The sequence below is a fragment of the Equus asinus genome, chromosome 9, assembly GCF_041296235.1.
Source record: "Equus asinus isolate D_3611 breed Donkey chromosome 9, EquAss-T2T_v2, whole genome shotgun sequence".
Taxonomy (NCBI): Eukaryota; Metazoa; Chordata; class Mammalia; order Perissodactyla; family Equidae; genus Equus; species Equus asinus.
In genome coordinates this window covers 13,606,820-13,628,980 of record NC_091798.1, presented here as the reverse complement: position 1 = coordinate 13,628,980, position 22,161 = coordinate 13,606,820, and the positions used below count along the sequence as shown (strand labels likewise).

The window sequence follows — 22,161 nt, the reverse complement described above, 5'->3', positions numbered from 1 at the left end:
AAATGTTACATAATATTTTACAAAGAAGCGATTTTCACACGAGTAGATGAGTATAGAGTTTTGGTATATGTATATATGTTTGCTTGTTTGTTTTCAAACATAGAGATGGTTGTTTTTGTTTAGCAGGAAGGTGTTTACTGAATTCATTTCCCTCCTAACGATTTTAAAGGTTCTGTTTTCAGAAGAGACCTCCTTCCCAGGTTCAGGTCCGTGGCCTGAGCAATGCTGTGTTGTGCTTTGGTATAGAATCATTATAGCCTAGTTTGGCTTTATTTCTAGAAATGTCAACAATTTCCAATCCCGATTTTATTTAACTCAGTATCAATATAAATCTATGGCAACATAAAGATGTCTTAATTATCCGGGGGCTGGATTATCCTGTTTGTGTGAGTTACCCCAGACACCTCTTCATCATTCCAGGCTAACTTTGGCAAATGACCCAGCTCGGCTCTGGGTCATTCTGCTCATTTGATGTTGGAACGTGCACAGAACTTATAAAGTAGGTAGAGTAGGTGTTTATATCTCCTTTCAAGAATGGACGAAACAGGCCCTGAAAATTTAAGTAATTTGCTCAAGGTTAGTGAAATAGACTGTTCTGTTGCCTGGGTCTCTTAATTCCAGGAACAGGATTGTTTTGATTCTAGTGTGCTGCCCGAGAATACAAATTAATTTGAAAATTAGCGTAAGCAAAGCAAATTAAGATGGAAGCTTTACTACAAGATAAAATTGTATGAGAGATCACAAATGATTTTGCTTTATTGGATTATGCTCTGTGCTCTTCTTTTCCATTGTTGGGGCCAGCGAGAACTGATTGTAAGGGTACAGAAAGATCTGTGGCTGTTAGCCAGTAGTAGCATATCTTATTGAAATGTGGCTTCTTAAGTATGACAAGTGTATTTATCTTAATTCTAACTTAACGTTATGGATTCCGGTCCCATTTTGTGGGTTTAAACATTACACTAGAAACAGAACAAGAACATCTTGAATGACATTCCAAGACTTAAATAGTGCAAGCCGAGATTCCTTGCCGAATGTCCCTCTCCGTCTCGCTGAAATAGCTTTGCGCCCTGCAGCGCTGTGACAGGGGAAGGTGCAACTGCTGGAGTGGTTTGCTCAATTAGTCTCAATTTTCAGTGGGGTACGTACATCCCTCGTTCACCTAGGATGCTGCGCTCTGCAAAGACGCTAACTCAGACACCCGATCTTCAGCAAAGGGGATTATGAAATGCCTTCTTCCCTGAATGCATGTTGAGCCTGGGGATCCCTTTTCTAAGTAGCATCACTCCAACCACAGGCTGGTAGAGAACTTAACGAGAAGGAATATGAGCCTTACCAACCTACCTCTCATCCCCAAGAGTATGGAGCAATTACTTAATTATATTACTTTGGTAGTTTGCTCAGCCGTGCAAGTTTGACTGGACCCACATGTATGGAAGTCCTGTCAAAAGAGTGAGCCAGACTTTAAAGGAATTCAGACTTTGGGAAGGAGAGGTCTTTAATACTAAAATGGAAAGAAATATATCCTCATCCCTCGTCCTCCTTCTCCAGTCAGGTGACCATTGCCCGGTCACCAGGAAGGGCGATTGTGTAGACTAATATACTTTTGAACCTATCTACAAGACTGTTGCAAGGATGAATGGACAAGAACCAGTGTTGTGTTTTATCGCAGTCTTATTTATGTTACTGGTGAGATGAAACAGACAGACAGGATCCTGGATCTCATGATCTTAAATGTTGCAGTGAAATTAACTGTGGAATCTTAAAGCTCAAACTCAAACCAGATCTCACCCATTTGTCAGGCGGTCCCAGGCCCAGGCTGAGAAGCGTGATGGTTTAAGTGGGCCCTGGAGCAGCTACAACTGCAGGATAGTCACACCAACAAGTTCCTTGTACCCTGCGGTGACCTCACTCTGCCATGGACTGCAAGGCCCACACAACATGCAATGACAAATCCTTGATTTTGGACCAAGGGGCTAGTTAAACATGAAAATGACCCAACCCACCAGGTGATCTTGCATGTTTATGCCCTGTCCACTTCTCTTGTGCTTGTGTATGCCAATATCTTAGAAAACTGCCAGTTTATGTATCTAATTTTTTCAGTAGTTTCTGCTTATAACCCTACTCTAGCTTTCTGCTCTGCACAACATTTTTCTTCTTTCTTTTGGGATGATGAACTCAGGATGGAAAGGAAGCACTTAGCATCACAGAGGTATTGGAAAGCGCGAAGGGGGCTTTGCTCATGGTAGGAATCCAGACTCGCAAACCAGGATGTGGCCTGGTCGAGTGTGACAAGGAACTAGGCAAGTGGTCACTCTAGGGTCTGTGAAGTCCTCAGCAAGCAATGGTGCTCACTCAGGTGAGGTTGGTGGTCAGGTGTCCTGCAGTGGCTTTCCCATTTCTCAGGTCGCAGGTCAAGAGGCCCACAGCCTTGGGCCTTTGCTAAGAAGCAGAGAAGGCCTGAGGGCAGTGGTTTCCCCACCTCAGGGAGGTATGGGGGAGGCCAGAGGGAAGGGTCTCAACCAGCTCAGATCCACCAGAAGCATTTCTTCTTCACCTTCTTGGTTTTCCGCCGTAAGTCCTGTTTCTCAGGAACCGGGGGTTCTGCTGGGGACTTTGGTGGGGGAGATGCCTCCTCAACTGGTTCCGCTTCCTCCATACTCTGTAGAACTTCATGGAATCTGCCTTCCTGCTGCCGAAAATCATACTCTACACTGAAAAACACAGAAAGGAACAAAGGAAAGTAAATTCAAATCAGCAAATACTGATTTAGCATCACCAAGTGTCCAACTGACATGGAAGAGCATGGGCTTTGAGATCAAGTCCCAGGTGTTTAGGTACCTACTGGCTGTGTGACCTTGGGAAAATTGTGCCACCTCTCTGAACCTCCAGTTCCTCCATTGATTGAATTGGCATCTGTAATGCTTTCCTCTGGGGGATGTTCTTAAGTTTAAATGAGGCATGTAACGTGGCAGCCTGATGGTAGGTGTTAGTAAATATTGCTCCAATCTCTCTCTCACATTTGTTTCATGCTTCTAATTGTTAATTCTTTTTACACGTTATGCATGAAAACTGCCTCATTATGCAAGATTTAAATAATACGGTGGAATATACAGTAAAACTGACAACTCAGTTTCCTCATCTATAAAATGGACATAATAGCACTATCTCAAAGGCTTTCTTTGGAATTAATATGCATATTAAAGAAGTGAAGAATATAAGTGAAGTGTTTAGTGCCTGGCATGTGGTAAGCCCTCCATGTATGTTAGCTTCTATTACTGTTATTATCGTCATCAACTTTACTACCACTACTATGTTATGTCTTGCTCTTTGCCTTGCTTCTCAGCTCAACAGTGTGTCTTGGAGAGCTCTACACACACGCTTTCCTCATAAAACATTCCATCAATGCAGACGTGTTTAAACATTCTCCTTTGATGGGCATTTCCTAATCTCCACTTTTTTGTTTTTTTGCTATTTTGTTTGTGTGTTTTGGAGTTGTTAATGTACAGGCTCCATTGTATTGTCTATACACAAGTCTGTGTGGAACATGATGCCATCAGGGACCAGGGTTCCCAGAGACTGAGAGAGTCAGAGAGTGGGGAGTGCAGAAGCTCTGGCCTGTGCACAGGGGGTGCTCACACTCCCCCAGAGCTCTGAGGGTTTGGGAATTATGCCAGCAGGTGTCAGGGACTGTCAGCCTGCTTTAGAGCCAGGCCAGAAAGAACGAATCCTGCAGACATCCCTGCAGGCTGTGCCTGGGCTCCCTCTGCTCTTAATTGTCTATTTCCTCCCTAGGAGATTTACTTCTGGAGGAGTTTCCAGGGCCTGGACGCTTGTAAAAGGCTCTTAAGCTTTTAACTGTGTTTGTTACCTGGTTGCATATTAGAACTCTCAGAGACCCAACCATGAGGAGCCAGTGTGGAAGTGTGGAAAGTGGAGGAAATGCAGAGTCACGAAAACAGTGCATTCTCCTTGCTTAGTGAGGAGGAAAATGGAATGTTTCATGAGGAAGACAAAAAGACCCTGCGTTGGTTTGTGATGTAGCACGACTGGCCAAAGCCTTTTTACCCAGCAAGGGCTGAAAAGGAGCTGTCATTAAAGGGGCACTTGTCCTTGTCTACTATCCCCATGTCACCTCCCGGACACCTAGGAGTAAACGCTGCTGAAAAGGCAAATCGTGATTGCTATGCATGACTAACGAAGCCCCAGACAGTGCCTTGTCACTGGGCATTCTGAGATGGGATAAGCTGAAGAGTCAAAAGAGCCAGGAGGCCTGTTTTGTAGCCAGACCGATGGGGTATCAGTGCTTAGGGAGTATCGGGGAGGGGTGTCTGATTACTTTGTTTCTGTGTTTGTGTGTGTGTGTGTGTGAGGAAGATTGTCACTGAGCTAACATCTGTGCCAATCTTCCTCTATTTTTTGTATGTGGGATGCCACCACAGCATGGCTTGATGAGTGGTGTGGGTCTGGACTCGGGGATCCAAACCTGCAAACCCCTGGCAACCAAAGTAGAGTGTGTATACTTAACCACTACGCCGCTGGGCCGGCCCCTGTTTCTGTGTTTTTGATAAGCTTCACCCACATTTTCTTCTCCGTGGCTTATATCCTTTCACTTTCTGTTCCTCCCTGGTCCCCTTTATAGGGACATACTTTTGGCTGGGTGACCTATATAATGGATGAAACACAGGCTGTGTTTTTCAAAGTAAAGCTCCACAACTGATTAGCTGTGAGATCTTGGGGAAGTCATTTCTCATTTTCAAGCCAGTGTCCTCATCTGCAAAATGAGAATGGTACCCATTCATAGGATCTCAGTGAAGTTTAAACGACATAATGCATGTACAGCACTCAGCTCAGAGCTAGGCACCAAGTGTTCAACCAGTCATTCAACCAACATTTATTGAATATCTCCCATGTGCCAGGCTCTGTGCTAGGTGCTGGAGGAGGAGTGGTAGAGACGAACAGACAGCCAGACATTACCCCTGGCCTCCTGGCACTGCTAGTCCAGTGGATCTTTGTCCTCAGTAAATGCTAGTCAACATCAAGACCTATTAGAGACTTTCTAGCTAAAGCCTGGGATTTGCCAAGTTGATGAGCTGAGGCTCCCACTTCCAGGATGTGCTACCCGACACTGCATCCCCTTTTTTTTTTCCTTTTTCTTTTTTTTTGAGGAAGATTAGCCCTGAGCTAACATCTCCTGCCAATCCTCCTCTTTTTGCTGAGGAAGACTGGCCCTGAGCTAACAATTGTGCCCATGTTCCTCTATTTTATGTGGGACTCCCTCCACAGCATGGCTTGAAAAGTGGTGTGTAGGCATCCGAACTGGCAAACCCTGGGCCACCGAAGCGGAATGTGTGAACTTAACTGCTGCACCACTGGGCTGGCCCCTGCACCCCCTTTTTTCTCTGGGTCTGAGGTGTGTTTCTTTTTGCACCTCACTTTCTCCAGTGGAAACTTAAGCAGATAGACTCAGAAGCTGCGGAAAAGTTGTCTCTGAAAACCTTTGCATTGCTTCAAGGAAGGAATTTAAAGCAGTGAGTTGCAAACTCTTATTCTTACCCCCTCTAGCACTAGTTCACAGATAGGGAACATCTACGTTCACAGTTCTCCTGGCTCCTGAAATAGCCCTGCCTCCACCCCCACTCCCCCATCCCCCAAGGCAGAAAAAGAACCTTCATCCTAGAGCTCCAGATGGAGCCAAAGAGAGGGGGTACATCCTGCTCATTCTAGGAATTTCCTACACTGTCAGATATAGGACATTTCATCCATTCATCCAGCCAGCCAGCCAGCCATCCAACCATCCATCCACCCAGCCAGCAAGCCAGCCAGCCAGCCAGCCAGCCATATAACCACCCATCCATCCATCCTGCACTGGGCCTGACACTGTGCTCATTTGCAGTGACACAATAGTAAGGTAGACAGACATGGATGCTACTCTTGTGGCTCTTACTTCCCAGTGTGTGAGAGACAGATGATTAAAGTAAAATTGCTTTAAAAATATCCTTTGTACTTATCTCAACTACTCTTGGTTTCCAGCCCTGCATCCAAACACCTGCACCAAATTATCTGAACACACATGTGAACCAGCCTTCTTCTCCTTCTCTGTGACATTTCTCTGACTTCATAATTCAAACATATTGACATGACAACAACAACAACAAACCAACTGAGTTCGTGAAGACTCACAACAGTGTCCTAATGCCAATTACAAAAAATAATGCTCTGAGTGATTCCAGAATGTGTACAGGACTGGCAGGGCTGGGGAGAGAAGAGCCAGGAGACAGAATGTAAACTCTGTCTCATCATCACAATTTAAAGTGCAGCCCAATATAGAGAATAGATAGAGCAAGGGCTCTCAAGTGGAACTCTCCTGGGTTTGAACTGAGGCTGCACCGCTTACTGGCCGGGTGACCTTGGGAAAGTTGCTTCTCTTTCTGAGACTCAGTTGAAAACAGGGGTTATGAAGCTGCCTCACTGGGTAGTTGTGCAGGACACAATAGCAGGTGAAATGTCCTCAGGTAGGATATGCTCTCTGCCCACTCCACTCTTCACTGTCTTTCGCCTTCCTAGCTCAGGGACTGAATGCCTCACCTCCTCACTCATCCCTTCAGCTCTTCAGTAATTGTACACCTTGCCAGCAACATCACTGTTCACTCCTCCCCTCCACGCACATTCAGGGAAGAATATACTCTTTATGTTTCTATGGAAACTCCACAGGGTTCCATTATAATCATTGGGAGTGAGGGAGCTCCTCACCCCACTCTTGCAACTGCCCCCACTGATCTTGACAATTAAAAGGGGATTGAAAGTGACTTTCTTTTGAAGGCCAGGCAAATAGCAGAGTATAGAGAAGCATGTGTACTTTGGAAAGAAATTGATTAATGTTTTTTAGGCCAAAGCAATTTATTAACATAAAGGAAAATTGTCACTTTTCTTCTTATTCATCCATTTGACAAACTACTGTTTAGTTTGGAGGGGAGAACAGAGAGTATATTTTGTTTTGGCAGGAGCTGCCTTGTAAATGGGCAGGGGCCAGTGCCCTCGCTCATCTGTGCTTCATCTCATGGCTGGGTAGAGAAGAGGAGCTAATCCTCAACTTCCTACTTAGCCAACCCACACTGTATTCAGCCACCTCTTGAAAAGGGGCCTACGTTGTCTGTTCAGTGAGAATTTAAGTCCATTCTTAGCAGAGGGTTGTTTGTAGGTTCTGGGGAATGACTCTCTGCCTTGGGTTTGGTATCCAGGTAGAATACTGGTAACTTTTCCAACCTTACCTCTCCTTCTCTCCTTCCTCTTAATCTCTTGACTCTTCATAATCAGGATTGCTGAGTGCTTAGTTTATGCCGAGCTCTGGCTCACAGTGAGGGGCAAATGGTGGTCAAGGAATTGTTGCAATACGGGATTCAGGTCTAGAGCCATTGAGATAGTCCCGAGTATTCAAGGCCTGTGAGGTTGGTCCCCTGAGGATGAATGGACTACCTGACACGTAGTTCAGGGGTGCCCAGCTCACTATCTGGGGAGTCTTAGAGCCCTTCACATCCAAGATGTCTGAACATGGTGCCACTTTGCATTTAGAAAGTGAGTGTGTGTAAACCAGGAATGGAAGAGAGCTTTCAGGTTTCCCTCGTGAGGACACCTCACTGATCTAGCTGGCAGATCAATGCTCCAACCATCGTGCTAGGTGAAAAGCAGAAGGATGTTTTTCTAGGTAATTGGAAACAGTAAGAAGCCTAAGTTGTGGGTTGTCGAGAAGAAGAAACAGTGAGAAGCAAAAAGTAGATAAATACATAAGCAAATAACAGAGCAGGTTCTGGATGCAGTATCTTGGCTGGGCAAACTGAAGCTGGGTAAGCCAAAAGGAGAAAAAAGTTTCTATAGAAACAAACAAACAATAGAACCCTCTTACTTTTATATAGCACTTTCAAATTTGCAAACTCTTCAGACCTGTGTTTTCATTTTATCCTCGTGATGGCCCAGGAAGATGGGAAAGTTGTTATCCCCAGTGAACAGACAAGCAAGTTGGCAAAAGGAAGTCACACCATGAGTCATGATCAGAATCCAAACCTGGTTTCCTAACTCCTGGTCCTTTGTTTTTCCTAATGAGAGATTAAATGTTTTAGCCCAGGGCCTGGCTGGTACCAGGGTCTTACTCTAAGAAGAAGAAAGAAAGAACCAGAGAGTACCTGGACCATGTTAAGTTAGGGCACATAGTAATTTAAATGAGTAATAATAATCATCATTAGAATATGAAGACGAAGGAGGAAGCGGACTATCATTTATGGAGTGAAATCTCCATTATAGATACTACACTACCAGTTTATGAGTTTTCACACGTCTCATGTAATTCTCACAGCCCCAAGAGATAGAAAGTATTATCTTCATTTCACAAATGAGGAAACTGAGCCAAAGAGAGGGTAAATATTCTGCCAAGAGCACATTCTAGTAAGTGACAGAGCCAGGCTTTGAGCCTAGATTGTCTGACTCCAAAGCCTCGACACTAAGCTATACTGCACAGGAAGAACACAGTAGTCTTTATCTGTGTGAGATCCTAATTGCAAAATATGTGTGGAGTGGGGTTTTTGAGGTGGTGGTGACCAAGGCCTGGTGTGCCTAAATGACCTCACAGCCCCCTGTGGAGCCAGACCCAACCTGGAGTCAGGCTGCATGGAGGACCCTTTATGACCCAGCTGACTAGCCCACCCTGCAATAGTGTGTCTAGATTGCAGGGCAGTTCTGACAGGGAGGCTGGATGCCCAGAGAAGATGGGCACCCCCTTAGGAGGCAGCTTATTCAAGGTAATATCTGGGCTCAGCGATCTGGGGTCTGCTGTAGGCTGCTGTGGTCTGCTGTGGGCCCTCTGCACTTGCTTCTTAGCAGGTGGGTCTTGCTCTTTTATAAAGAGACATAGTGGTGAGCCACTGCCATAAACCATACATTCCAAGAAAGTTGGCTGAGAAAGTCGTGATCCAGGGCTTCTCCATGAAGATGAAATATCTTCCGAATCGCTCTCCATCTCTTCTCCATCTCTGTTGGAGCATTTCTGTGGCCCCTCTCCCCATAGAACCCAAGGACACCACAGATTTATTGACCTCCTACAACTTTCTTCTCTAAAGAATTAGCTGTAAGGATCAATAGAATCAGCAAGGGTAGTTTGGTTCCTTGTCCACTCGGATAAATCATGCCACCTTGGATAGTATCTTTGGGGAAGAATTACAGTCTAGGAAAGCAGAAGCTTTAGTTAGTTTGTTTTTTCTTCCCCAAGCCTGGAAGGGATGTTTTTCCTGAAATTGTCTCCTAATGACCTGTTTGTCCATTATTTATAGGGTATAATTTTAAGCTTCACAACTTGCAGCCATTTCAAGTTGGCAAGTGTACCCCTCCTCCTAGAGCATCTGTCTGCTGACAAGTCCTCAGAGAATCGCAGGTTCTCTTCTTGGCACATAAATAAGCAGGCCAAGCTGCAGAAATCTTCATTGCTGATCACTATCTGAGAAAGAAATCTGTCCTCTCTGTTCTCTGGCTCTGTATTGAGAAGGTCTTCATGTCAAGCCCTCAGAAAGGGTAGCTCATCTCAGAGAACTTTAACACATACTTTCACTCATTATGCAAGGTCGAAAGGTAAGAGGGCAAGGGACAGGAAAATCTCCCTGAAAGCAGGACCGGTTTAAGCCCTGGCTCTGTTAGATCTTGGACAAGTTACATAATCTCTCTGAGTCTCAGTTTCCTCGTCTGTAAAATGGGAATAATAACCATACTCATATTTTAGGGTTCTTGGGAGTCTGAAATGAGATGAAACCTGTACTGTTTAGCAAGATGCTTAGGACAGTGTGTGGTCTAACAAATGGAAATGACTGTTGCATTAAATTGACAGGGAAATAAAGATTGGGTCATTCTGTGGTCAACAGTGGTCTCCATGCCAGCAGCCATCCATTTGTTATTCCTGTGAAATTCTCAACTTGCTTGATTTTATATTTATGGCATATTTCAGCCTCTTGAGCTATTAATGCATTGTAATAGATTTCATTTTTATTGCAGATAAATTGCTGATGCTGTAAATCCTCTTTCTTTTCCCTTCCACTCTCAGGAGAAGAAGAAAGGGATAAGGCTGCCAAGAGAGACAGGGATTAGAGGCAAAAGTCTTGGGGATCAACCTGTCGAAGCTCAGAGAAATTTCCATATGTGCCCACACTTTATGCCTATTTCCCATAGAGACAGCTTGAGCTATGTTTGGTGGCAGTTGTTTGGGGATGCTGAATGGTATAGCCATAATGTTCTCATTCCAACCTTTGAAGTGAATCCTGCTCAGTCCATATTGAAATGTGATGAGAGCTGTAGATGCATCTGTAATTACTAGAAAGACCAGAAATGCTGTGTACTTTGTAATTATTTTTCACTGCAGACTTCATTGCTGGCTAGAGAGAAGCCTGTGGCTGGAAGACAAGGCCCTCACAGTTCACCTGGCTCCATGCTGGGAGAGCATCATAGACAGACAAAAGAAAAACACCAAATAATTTAAGTGGAAAGTTGGTTGCTAAACCCACAGGCCTGGGTGCATATTGCATTTCTAGTGAAGTACCTTTTCCTCTGGTTAGATAATAGCTTTAAGTGACAAGTGAGGCCAAGACCCAGTGGCCAAAAAGCTTAACCATAGAAGGAAACTCAAGGAAGGCTCTCAGCACCACCCAGCAACTCAGGTAGCTTTCCAGAGCCACTTTCCTCGGTAAGGTGAAGGCCTGGCTTTTCTCCTGCAGGGCATGCAGCTATAAGGCTGGCCTGTGTTCCTGAGAAACTCCTTATCATAAGTTCTGAATATCAAAACTGTGGGGGGGGGAGGGTGGGGGGGACACCGGCATGAGAATGCTGGATGCTGGGTACAAAGGGAGCACCTAGCAGCGAATTTTCTCTTGAATATCCATAACTTCTTCCCTGTCTACTTCAGAAGGAGTTGTAACAATGGAGGCATCAATATGATGAGAAAGCAGCCCTTGGTCCCTGGAGTATAAGGAAATGAGAGGATGGTGGTGGAGAATTCCAGCATTCAGCTTCATGTGTATTATCTGGTTCCAGAGCATGGGGTGACGACACCCCTGTCCTGAAGTGGGGTGCTAGGCAGCACTTTGCACGCCCACCCTGTCAGGTGTTTGTAATTGCTCTTCCAGGACTCACCAGAGGACAGTTCTCAGCCTTTGGGCTCTTGGCCTGGGAGCATAGTTGGTCTTTCATTGGTCTTAACCTTATTTGGAAGAGGAATGTCAGCAGGGATTGACATTCTGTTCCTGATCTCAGAAGAGGCCCAGGAGCTGGGAGATGTGGGAGGAAAGAGAGGCTAAAGGTGAATCCCCTAAGTACTGCATAATGCAAGCCCGGGCTCCCCAGAGTAGACTGACTGAGACTCATTTTCTCTTCTCATTGGAAACAGGAGGCATCAGAAGATATGCTTACTCCATAAGCAAGTCCCTCTCTCTCCTCTTCCCTTTCCATTTGCCGCCGTCTCACCTGCACCCCTAGTTAGGTCTGTGGACGACCCTCTACCCTATAATTCAAGCCAAGCAGAAAGGTAAAGCATCTTTCCAATGATGCATTTAAAACAAAACCTACTTTCTGGGCTATTTTATTAGCAAGAATTTTCTATTCATGGTCACGTAGGCTGGTTGTCACAGAAGTCTCTAGTAAATCCACTGCCACCTCCTCCTTTCGAGACCCTGATTTTGCCTCATTGAATGTTTCTCGAGCTTCATTGAGATCAGATTTTCCCAGAGAGCTTGCTGTAACTGCAGATTCCTGTCCTCCACCCCAGCCCTCTGATCCAGCAGGTTTGGGGGTGAAGGCCAGCAGCTAGTATTCATAGATACCCAGGAGAGTCATGCAAATGGTCCAGCATCACACTGTGAGAACACTGTTGAGGGCCTGCATCTTAAACACACACCCTCACGATGCCCTTGGCTGAAGAGAACTTAGCCATATAATGTCCGCTGAGCCTTAACACCCCTCAGGCAGGGCTGGCCTCTGAAGGCCACGTGCTGTGGGATCTGGCTAGCACGTGGAGAGAACTGAGTTCCAGTCTTGTCACTGGCACTTATTAGTTTCAGAATAATTGTGCAAGTGCCTCACTCTCTCGGTCACAATTGTCTAATCTGAATATTGTGCAAGTGCCTGAGCCTCAGTTGCCTCATCTGTAAAATGGGAGTATTTTTCTCTCTCTCACATGGTTGTGAGGAGTAAATGTGAAAACAAAAGGTATTTTTGTAACAACGAACACTCAGGAAGTGGTAGCTGTCTTCTGATTTCCTTTCCCTGATTTTCATCCCAACGGATTCCTGCCCTCACCCAGCTGTCATAGTTTTAAAAATCATCCAATAGTCAAATAAACTGACATCCAATCAGATGTGAGTAGTTTATGAATTATAAGGGTTTAATCTGGGTGCATTACTTTCCTATTATTGCTTAAATAAATTACCACAAATTTAATGGTTTAAAACAACACAAATTTTATTCTTAGAGTTCTGGAGGCCAGAAGTCCTCCAGAACTATAAACCAAGGTGTCAGCAGAATTGTGTTCCCTCTGGAAGCTCTATGAGAGAATCCTTCCCTTGCCTTTTCTAGCTTTTAGAGGCCGCCCACATTCCTTGGCTTGTGACCACATCACTCCAACCTTTGCTTCTGTTGTCCCATCTCCTACTCTGACTCTGCCTCTGCCTCTCCTGCCTCTCTCTTTCCCTTATAAGGATCCTTATGATTACATGGGCCCAGCTGGACCATCTAGGCTACTCACCCTGTCCCAGATCCTTAACTTAATCACATCTGCAAAGTCCCTTTTGCCATAGAAGGTAACATATTCACAGGGTCCAGGAATTAGAATACAGGTGTCCTATGGGGCCATTATCCTGCCTGCCACACTGGGTTTTGCTGTTTTACCAGGAGAACCTGCAGATCTAATGCTTTAATCTCCTCCTCTAAAGAGATCATTGGGGCAGTTCAGATAGTAAGAAGGGAGATATTTTAACCTGGAGAGAGTTTGTGGTTTTCCACAAATCAAACTTTGCCTTTTACGTCACAGCCGGTACAGAAGTGCTGGGCGGTAATGTTGGATGGCCGTGATGAATGAGGATCTCAATGTCCTGTGAAATTGCAACAAGGTCTCTGAGTCATCAGAAGAAGATTTGATTAGGTTCCATCTTGTTGAGAGTATGCAGTGTTCCAGGTACAGTTATGCATGGCATAACGATGCCTCGATCAACAAAGGACTACACAAAGGACGGTGGTCCCATAAGATTAATGCCATATAGCCTAGGTATGTAGTAGGCTACACCATTTGGTTTGTGTAAGTACACTCGGATGTTTGTACAATGACAAAATCACCCAAGGACACATTTCTCAGAAGGTAACCCCATCTTAAGCGTCTTAAGTGAAGTATGACCGTATTTGAAAATTGATAATCCATGTACTACATTTGGTTACTGTTTGATTCAGTTCAAAAACATCTGCTGAGGACCTGCTGCATGGAAGCCTTCCTTCCCTAATAAGAACATTTGATTAGTTAAGACCCTCCATTTCCCCAGTCAAGGGTAGAGGCACACACAAATGCTAACAATGACTTTACTTTTGGGCAATCTAAATGGCTGTCTCAAGCCCATCACTGCTTTTCATTCCTCCCTCAGTCAATATATGATTTCTTCTTTGACAAGAATCTTTGAGCACCAGCTATGCATTAGACACTGGCCCATGACTTTGAGATATTAGCCACTTGCTGAAGGAAAGAAACTCAAACACACTGCGTTATAATGCAAAAGGATAAATGGCAGAGCAGAGGAATGTGCATGCCATGGGGGTCCTTCTCAGGAAGGAGTGTTATCCAGAGGAACTGGCTTTTAAGCTGCAAGGCTAGGAAATTTCCAGACACAGCAGGACAGAAAAAGCATTCTGGAAAGTGAGGGAACTCATGCAAAGGCACGAAGACTTGATAGAACACTCAGTATTTGAAGCCAGCTGAGTAGTTCCCTGTGGGTGGGGAGAAATAGGAGACCCAGTAGGTAAGAAGGTGAGTATCATGTTCAAAGGGCCTGGAAAAATTAGCTAAAGGAAACAAGAGGGACCAAGACCAGATTGCTTAGCAGGGGAGAGACATGGTCAGATTCTACTTTTCAGGCAATTTAGCAATCTGTGTGGAAGATCACTTGGTATGGGGCAAAAGGGACCTACGGCAAAAAGACCTGTTAGCATTCAAGTGACAAATGATGAGGCCCTTACTAACCAGAGACAGAGGGGATGAAGCTAAGGGGCTGGATTTAGCAGGGAGAATTGTTGATGTGTGTTACGAAGGAGACAAGTGAGGCAATGGGGACTCTAGTGTCTTTATGGAATCATGGTTAACAGCATTGAACAAAGTAAGAAATAGAGGAAGAAAATTTTGTGGGGGAAAATAAGAATGTGTTTTGGGTATATGGTGAGTTTGAGGTGCCTTTGAGATATCAAGATGGAAATTTATCTATCTATCTATCTATCTATCTAGAGAGCATGATCATGAAAAAGGTAGAGGATGGTGGTGTCACAGAAATGAACTTAAAAATCCACGAGTGCATTTGAAGCTATGAAAAGAGGCTAAGGATGAGAAGAGGAGACAGTCTGTCTAGGTAGACTCCCAGACAGTTCTTCTGTTGCTCTCTCCACTCTAGCACCTTTTAAATCTTGCATGGCAAACCTCTCCTCTCACTCATTGAAAATGTTCAGTTTGTAGCTTGCTCTTTATTTCCATTTCCTGGGCAACATGCTTCAATGGTAGAAGAAAACTTTTTCTGAGAAAGACTTCGTATTCTTTTCCCTTAAAGCATTTGAGGCATTTTACAACTTAAACCAAGCAGATTTTTCCTGGGAGTTACGTTCAGAAAATGAAGGCATGATTGGTGTAGTCAAAGACCTCCAAGAGGCTCTACGATTATTTTTAGAATGAAAGTGAAGATAAAGTACAGGGAGGTATGGCTGGAGGAGCAGAGAACAGGGTGAGCGAGGGAGGAGGGATGTGGCTTGGAGAGACCTCATGCCCTTGAGAAAGGAGAGGGAGCTGATTCCTTGGAGCACTGCTTCCCTTACCTCAATCATTCGTTCACCACCTTCACGGTTTCTGTGAAACTCCCCACACCGTCTACACAATTATTTACTTATTTCTTTATCTCTAAATCAATGCACTTTTTAAACTTAAAACATTTATACAAAACAGGCAATATCACTTTTGAAAATGGAAACCTGCAAAACTTACAGTAAATATATTATGGGACCAACTTTAAAAGTTAAAAAGGCTTCAATAAAAAATGAAAATGATTACGTTCTGGCTGGAATGTATTGTTGCTTCCCCATGGCTATGAACCTGAGACCTGCACACTCTCGGCAAAAAAGTGTGATAAGCAAGTATTAAAAAGGTGTTGAAGACATTCTAGCACCAACCTCAGATTTTTCCCTATGGGTAATCAGACGGATTGAAATAAAGTTGAAAAGAGAGCAACCTTCTCACTAAGTAATTCAGTGTTATTTAATCTTGGGTCCTACGGGGGGCATCCACCCAACCCTTTGAGTAACTTGTCCTAGGATTAATGTTAAGGAGAGACGATGAGAGTGACCGGGGACTGAACAGCCTGGAACCAGCTTGAGGCAGACAGCCAATTCCCACACCTTTCCCTTGGAGCCTACGGCAGTCAAAACTCAAAGGAGTCCATTCTCCCTGGTGTGCGGAAACCCCTGGAAGTTCCTGAGAACCATGCATGGAATCTTTAGGCATTGGCATTAGTGCTGTTCTCCTTGGTGAGGTAGGATCTACTGAAGTGATCCATAGTAAGAAGAAAGCCAGTCAGGCTGGGGGGAAGGGGGGGCGTGTGTGGTAGAAGGCTCCTTTTGGAGCAGAGGGAAGGAGTTGGATAAAACCAATGACCCTACATGTCTTAATGAAAGCAAGTAGCATAGCCATAGCCTTTGGCTGACGGGTCCACTTAGAAAACCTTACGTCTTGCTAACTTAGCAGCAACATCTCCAAGAGAAGAGGACCCGGCAGGCAGTCTATCACAAGCCCATGTGCTTTATGTACAGTGACGTGCACTGGGCACATCCATCATCGGGGAGAGAGGCTGCAGCTTACCAAGGCCTGAGGATGAGTATTTCACATCACTTATTCATTAGTTTGTAAGATCTGACTTTCCAGGACACAACACAGGGTTTGAAGTCATTTGAAATGCTGAAAAAAAAAAAAATGACAACTCTCATCCTCCCACTGTTACTATGACAGGGATGTTGTTCTGATCTCTTCGCTTTCATCAAATTAATTGCCCGTTCCTTTGCAATGGCTTAGCTACAGGATATAAATACTGTCTGGGAGAACAGTCTGACTTTGAATGGTAATGAGGGATGGATGCATACAATGGCTGTTCTTCTTGGAGAACTGGAAAGCGTTGTGTGCCTGAAGGTTTAGTGACCCATCCAGGGGCATAACTTAATTTAGAATGTTTGCTTGGGATGTTTGAAGTGAGTACTAGAAGGGTGCAAACATTCTCAGACTTGTTGGAAGGTTATAGGTTAGCCAAATATTGCCCCTTTTAATTTAGCTTAGAACATCAGAATGTCTGAACGGAAAGGGACCATCAGGACCATCTAATTAAAGGCCCTCATTTTTCAGATGAGGAAACTCAGAGGCCAAAAATGATTCGCTCAAGGCCAGGCCACAAAACTTGCAGTAGACTGGGAAATAACCACTTGTCCTGTTCAGTTACATAAGCTAAATAAAATGTCATCTTGAGGTAATAGAAAATGCATCATCTGGCTGCTGAAGAAAAGAGAGACTATCCAAAATTTCAATGGAGGTTAGTTAAAAACAATTCTTGTTTATGATAAATAGTTTTTTTGTCCTCCCTAGCTGTCTAGACATTTAATAATTTTTGTCCTCCTGGTGATTAGGAAATTTGCTTAAGATAGGAAAAGTAAAAGAAAAGAAGGAACAAAAAGGTAGCCAGTGAGGAGACTGCCTGCTCAGCCCTCCCAATACCACAAGCCTCTTCCAGGGCCCCCTTACTGAGGGGATATTTTACACTGAGGTAAAGGTTATTTTCTGTGAGCGTCCCAGAGCTTCTCTCATTTCGTGAGAATATGTGGTCCTGTGGCTCCTAGAATTAAGCTGTTGAGAGTCAATAAAAACCTGCCCAAGGCTCTAGCTAAGTGTAGGGTCCTCCTCACTCCCAGGCCCTGTCACTTGTTAGTATGAAATCTCAGGATTCTGCTGGAGAGAATGAGAGATTTGTAAAAGAAGACACAGGCAACCCAGTTGGGCTTCAGTTTGCTCAGGCCCTCACTGCCTTTCTCATCTGAGACAGGAAAGTAGTAGAGAAAGCAAAACCATACACTTCTGTCACACACTATTAGATGCCATCACACTGAAATGACTGCCTTTCACCAATTTTTCCCTGTGCCACTGAAAGCGGACTTCTAGCGAGGGATGCATTGATCTTTCTTGTAATAACAGTAATAAGCCCTTGGGTTTGTTGCGAGGTTTGCAGTTACAAAAGGCATTCACATGTTTTACCCTATTTGCTCCTGATGGCAACTCTGAATAGGGATAAATGTCTCCACTCTACAGATGAGGAAACTGAGCCCCAGACAAGTTAGCACACATCAGACTTGGGGATTTTGACTCCAAGTTTAGTGCTCTCTCCACTCTATGATGTTTTCCTTGGGTTACTTTCAAAAATCCACTTTATCGCAGCAACTTTCCCCCTGCCAGAAGGAAACGATGTACTTAGATATGAACACAAAGTGCTTAGCACAGTTCTTGACCCATAGGAAGAGCTTGGTATGTGAGAGCTACTGTTGAAGAGGCTTTTGGGATCAGAAAGGTCTGAACTTGAGGCCTGGGTCTGGCCCCTTCTGCTTTCTGAAAATGCTTTATCTGAGCTGGGCCAAAGGGCTTGACTTCCCTGAAGATATTAACACCTACCTTACAGGTATCATTGTGGAATGAGAGGCAAATCTGCAGGCAGAGCTTAGCACAGTGCCTGTGCTTCTTGTCCAGGAAGTGTAGGGTGATTATGTCAAAAGGATTTGCTCCTAGACCTTTTTGTCTAACAAAGCAGGGCCTGCCTTGGAGCCAGATGTTAACATTTGACAGTTAAACACCTTATTTTTTAAATCTCAGGTAATCAGAGGCCTACTGTCTTTGCCTCTCTCTGACTTTCTGCATCTAAGAGTTTACGCAAGTGTTCTGAGGGCCCCGAGCTCCGTGCACTACAGAGCAGGCCTCGGTGTGGCAGGTACCTGTATATGATGCACGCCGTGTTCTGGCAGGTGCTGCAATTGTTGAGATCCTGGCCAGTTCGATAAAAGTTGCGCCTGCAAGATAGAGCATTTGCTGGATAAATCTATGGGCAAAAGCCCCATGGGACGCACGCATTCTACTGACTCGTTCCCTACAGTACAGCACTTCCCCTCTCGTTGGTAGCAATGCTCTGAGTTACGTGACCATTACAATACAGAAACCAGAAACCCATGATAATAAGACCTCACATTTCTAGAGGGCGTTCTAAATGTTTAAGCCCTTTCAAATCTGAAGTTTTTTCATGCTGACTACAATCCTGTGAGATGAGTCAGTTATTCTTACTCCCATGTGATAGATGGGGAAACCGAGGGACTTTGCAAATGAGTAGAAGGGAAGTCATTAAAACTCCTGATCCCTTAGTTCAGTGCTTTTCTCTCTTCATGGTCACAATGCTTCTCTCTTATAAGGCAATGTTGATTCTAATTCATATCAGCAAGCGTCAGTTAATTACGTCTTCCCCCTCCTCCCCTGTTGTTGATTATCTTTAACCAACATTTCTTCTTCTCAGTCTTCAGGGAGCAATTTTTCTGGGGATGAACATTCCATACCTAAACGATAACTGCCTTCCCCTCCCCAGACTGGTGCTGAGTCACCCAGGAATGCATTTTGTGATGTTTTTCTCCTTGCAAAATTGTGATCTCATTTCAGTCCCTGCTTAGTTGGTCAGTTGGTCAACGATGGACTTTGGCCCAAGCCGTCAAAGTAGTCAGTGGAGGAGAAGGTCAACAGTAAGCTTGTGGCCACCTCAAGTCCTTTGTAAAAGACAAACAAAAAACTAAAATACTGTGCAAATGCAGTAGCTTGCTACAGGGGGAGGGTGGGGGAAGTACCTGCATGCTATCATTTTCCCCCATCATTTATCAATTGGACCCCCATCTTAATAAAAGCTATTTTTGACCTTGCTGCTTCATTGCCCCCTTCTCCAGTCTGTTGCTACCTGGAAACAAAAACAAATAGCAATGGAAATCCGCCAAAGACTAGAATTGAGTGAACCCCAGTCAGAACAAAGGGAGGCCATTGGTTAGGATTCGGGGAAACAACAGAACAGCAAACATTTTGGAGACATTTTACTAAGGGAAAACAGTGCTCTCTCTGAGAGCCCCGGTCGCAGCAAATGACTTGACCCAGTAGTTTTTAATATGAAAAAATTCACCTTACCCTTCTGTGAGAGCACGGGCTTTCTCCAAGTCTTGAATTACATTCAAAAGGACTTTAATTTTCTCTTGGTTCGAGTGTAGAGATTCCTCCACGGATTGCAGCCTGCCTTGGAGGTCGCAGAGCTCACCCTGTGCCAGATGAATCTGACTAATTCCACCCGTCTCCCTGCTGCTCTGAAGTTTGGTCTCCCTCTTTGGAAGGGAGGGTGGGAGGTGGTCGCTTTCTGGACAATTTTGAAACTCTGGGGTGTCTGAATGGGTGGGGTTCTTCACCATCTGCTCCTGACAGACAGGGGCAGATTTTGATGCACTCTTAGGTTTTAGTGACAGCAGATCCTGGTGATTATCACTTGATGAAGAACAGTCTGAAGCTCCTCCTGGATGGACTGACTGGCTGTGGGAGCCTGGTGAGGGGGAGCTGTGAGTCCGTGGAGGTGAAGGAACACATGTTTCCTTTGACTGAGATGACAGTGGAGCAAGGTCTTTGTCATCAGAGTTGTCTTTGGGCAAAAGTGATTCGGGTTTAAGTTTTCCTGTGCCTGGCATGTGATTGGCAACGCTGGTGGCATTTAAGCAGCAGGGGGATCTTTCTGAATCTGATGGCAGCACTCTTCTCCCATCACCTGAATACATGTCAACCGAAGGGTGTATGGAGTTGCTTATCTCGGTAGACCTCTCTGGACTGAAAGTGGATTCTCTACTTGCCCAAGTAGGACTGTGATAAATATCATCAGGGACCTGAATGGCAGCTGTTGCTTTCTCTGAGGGCTTCCAAGTCCCTTCTTCCAAGCATATGCTAACAGGCCCATTGCTTTGCACCTTGGACATTCTAGGGAGAAACGAGTGGGACACTTTGACCCTTCGAGGCCCATCCTCAAGATGTTGAGCCAGCCTTAAGTAGGCAAGCTCAGAAGACACAATGTCCTGTTCAGAGAGGTTGCCATTGACCTGGATGGCACTTTGGGATGCTGATGGCATTTCCACCAGGGACTTGCTGGCTGTGAGTCTCTTCCTTTTGAAAACTGGGAAATGCTTCCTGAGACTGGGGGATGTTTGGATCGCGATGTTCCGAAAGCCCCCTGCCTTCTGGGACCTGGGGAAGGAGAGTGAGTAGGTGGGGAGATGGTGGTGCCTGGGTGCTTGAGTCTTACCCATCACAGTCGGTTCTTCAGAAGTTTGGACATCAACCTCAGTTAGGCCAGGTGGAGTCTTACTGGTCCCATCTTCCTTGAATCGTACCTGCTGAGATTTGCTCCTACGGTGGTGAGGTTGCTTCACAAACTCCACTGACTCTAGACTGTTACGCTTTAGAAGCACAGGTCGCACTTTCATATTTTGCTGGGCCATTGAGCCTCAGTTGAAAGGATTGGGACCATACACTTCTCCTGGGCACATTTCCTTATGTCTTTGGTGCAACATCTAATGATGGCATCTCAGACATGGAGATCTGCCAGCCAAGATGGAATGGTCCCCTCCACTGAGTATGAGAAGGTCTGTCGGCCATTCCCAGCCTGTAGTTTCTACTTGGGAGCAATCTGTAATGCTTCCCCTGCAGTTAAAATATTATTTAATCGCAGTGATAATTGCCACTTAGATAAACAATACTTAAGCTAATTATTAAATATCTGATCTACCAAGAGAGCTGGTAGGCTGTTTATCAAGGGAGGCCGGCAGGCAGTTCTGATCCTGGAAGAAGTTTGCTGTCTTGAACAAAAAGGCAACAAAAGTACCATTTAGGGGATAGTGCCAGATTCCCAATGTGTGAATTCCAAAAGAAACCTGCTACGTCTGATACGGCTTCCTTTCCCGGAGCATCAGTTTCCAGCGTAAAACTACAGGAAACTTAAACCCTTCTTCTCTCCATAGCATGTAAACAGGCAGAGAAATAAACGACCCGGAGGTTTGCTTCTTTGATGATACATGATGCTCCTAAGGGAAGGTTCCCATTTATGTCAATCACAAATTTCTCCTTTGAAGCCATTGTTTTCTTTCATGCTGTTTTTCCCTTTCCTTCAGTGAAGGAAACTTATCTTCCTAAATAGCCTCACAAAACCCAGTGGAGTGTGACCAGGACAGGATTGAGGCATCTGAGGGCACACACAGGGCAGAATCCCTGTTGTGGTGTCTTGGCTGAAGTTCACATGTGGGCAGAGTGAGCCACAGCTGCAGCCTCAGGGAATCAGAGCTGAGAACGGTGTTCACTTGGCCCCGAGGCTCGGGGTCTGAGACCTGGCAGTCTTTGCCAGCAGGCAAGGAGAATCTGAAAGGGAAGAGACAACAGTCGCAACTGAGAATGCAATTCCTGTGGACCTGGGTTTCTCTCCAAATTCCAACTCCCAGCTGAGTGCTTTGGAGTGGATGGTCTAGCAATAAGTCAACCACACTGCCCTCCTTTCTGTTTCCTTGGTGAGCCAGCCACCTTGTGGCTGCAGGGCCTTGGAACTAAATGCCTTTCTTCCTGGATTGGTTCCTCCTCCCACTCCCAGGCATCACCCAGCCAAGTCCTGTTCAACTGTGTAGTCCCAGCATAAATGTCACTTTCTCAGGGAGCCTTTCCAACGACTCCTCCCTCATGTACACCTCCGGTGCTAGACCACATCGGGACGCCCATCATACCTTCTCATCCCATCCTTCATGACACCAGTTACAGCTATCCTGAAATGA

At 45.0% G+C, this 22,161-nt stretch overlaps 2 protein-coding genes across 2 annotated transcripts in view; one reads left to right on the top strand and one right to left on the bottom strand.

Annotated features, from left to right (window-relative positions):
- DOCK2 (dedicator of cytokinesis 2) overlaps window positions 1–22,161 on the top strand; it is a 406,061-nt gene that overhangs the window by 193,077 nt on the left and 190,823 nt on the right. The window lies entirely within an intron of this gene.
- On the bottom strand, window positions 131–20,966 carry INSYN2B (inhibitory synaptic factor family member 2B). Its single transcript, XM_014850886.3, has 3 exons — window positions 19,499–20,966; window positions 18,280–18,354; window positions 131–2,711 (listed from the first exon to the last, which is right to left on the bottom strand). The coding sequence occupies exons 1-3, from the start codon at window positions 20,842–20,844 to the stop codon at window positions 2,525–2,527; spliced, it is 1,608 nt and encodes a 535-aa protein (XP_014706372.1). The 5' UTR covers window positions 20,845–20,966; the 3' UTR covers window positions 131–2,524.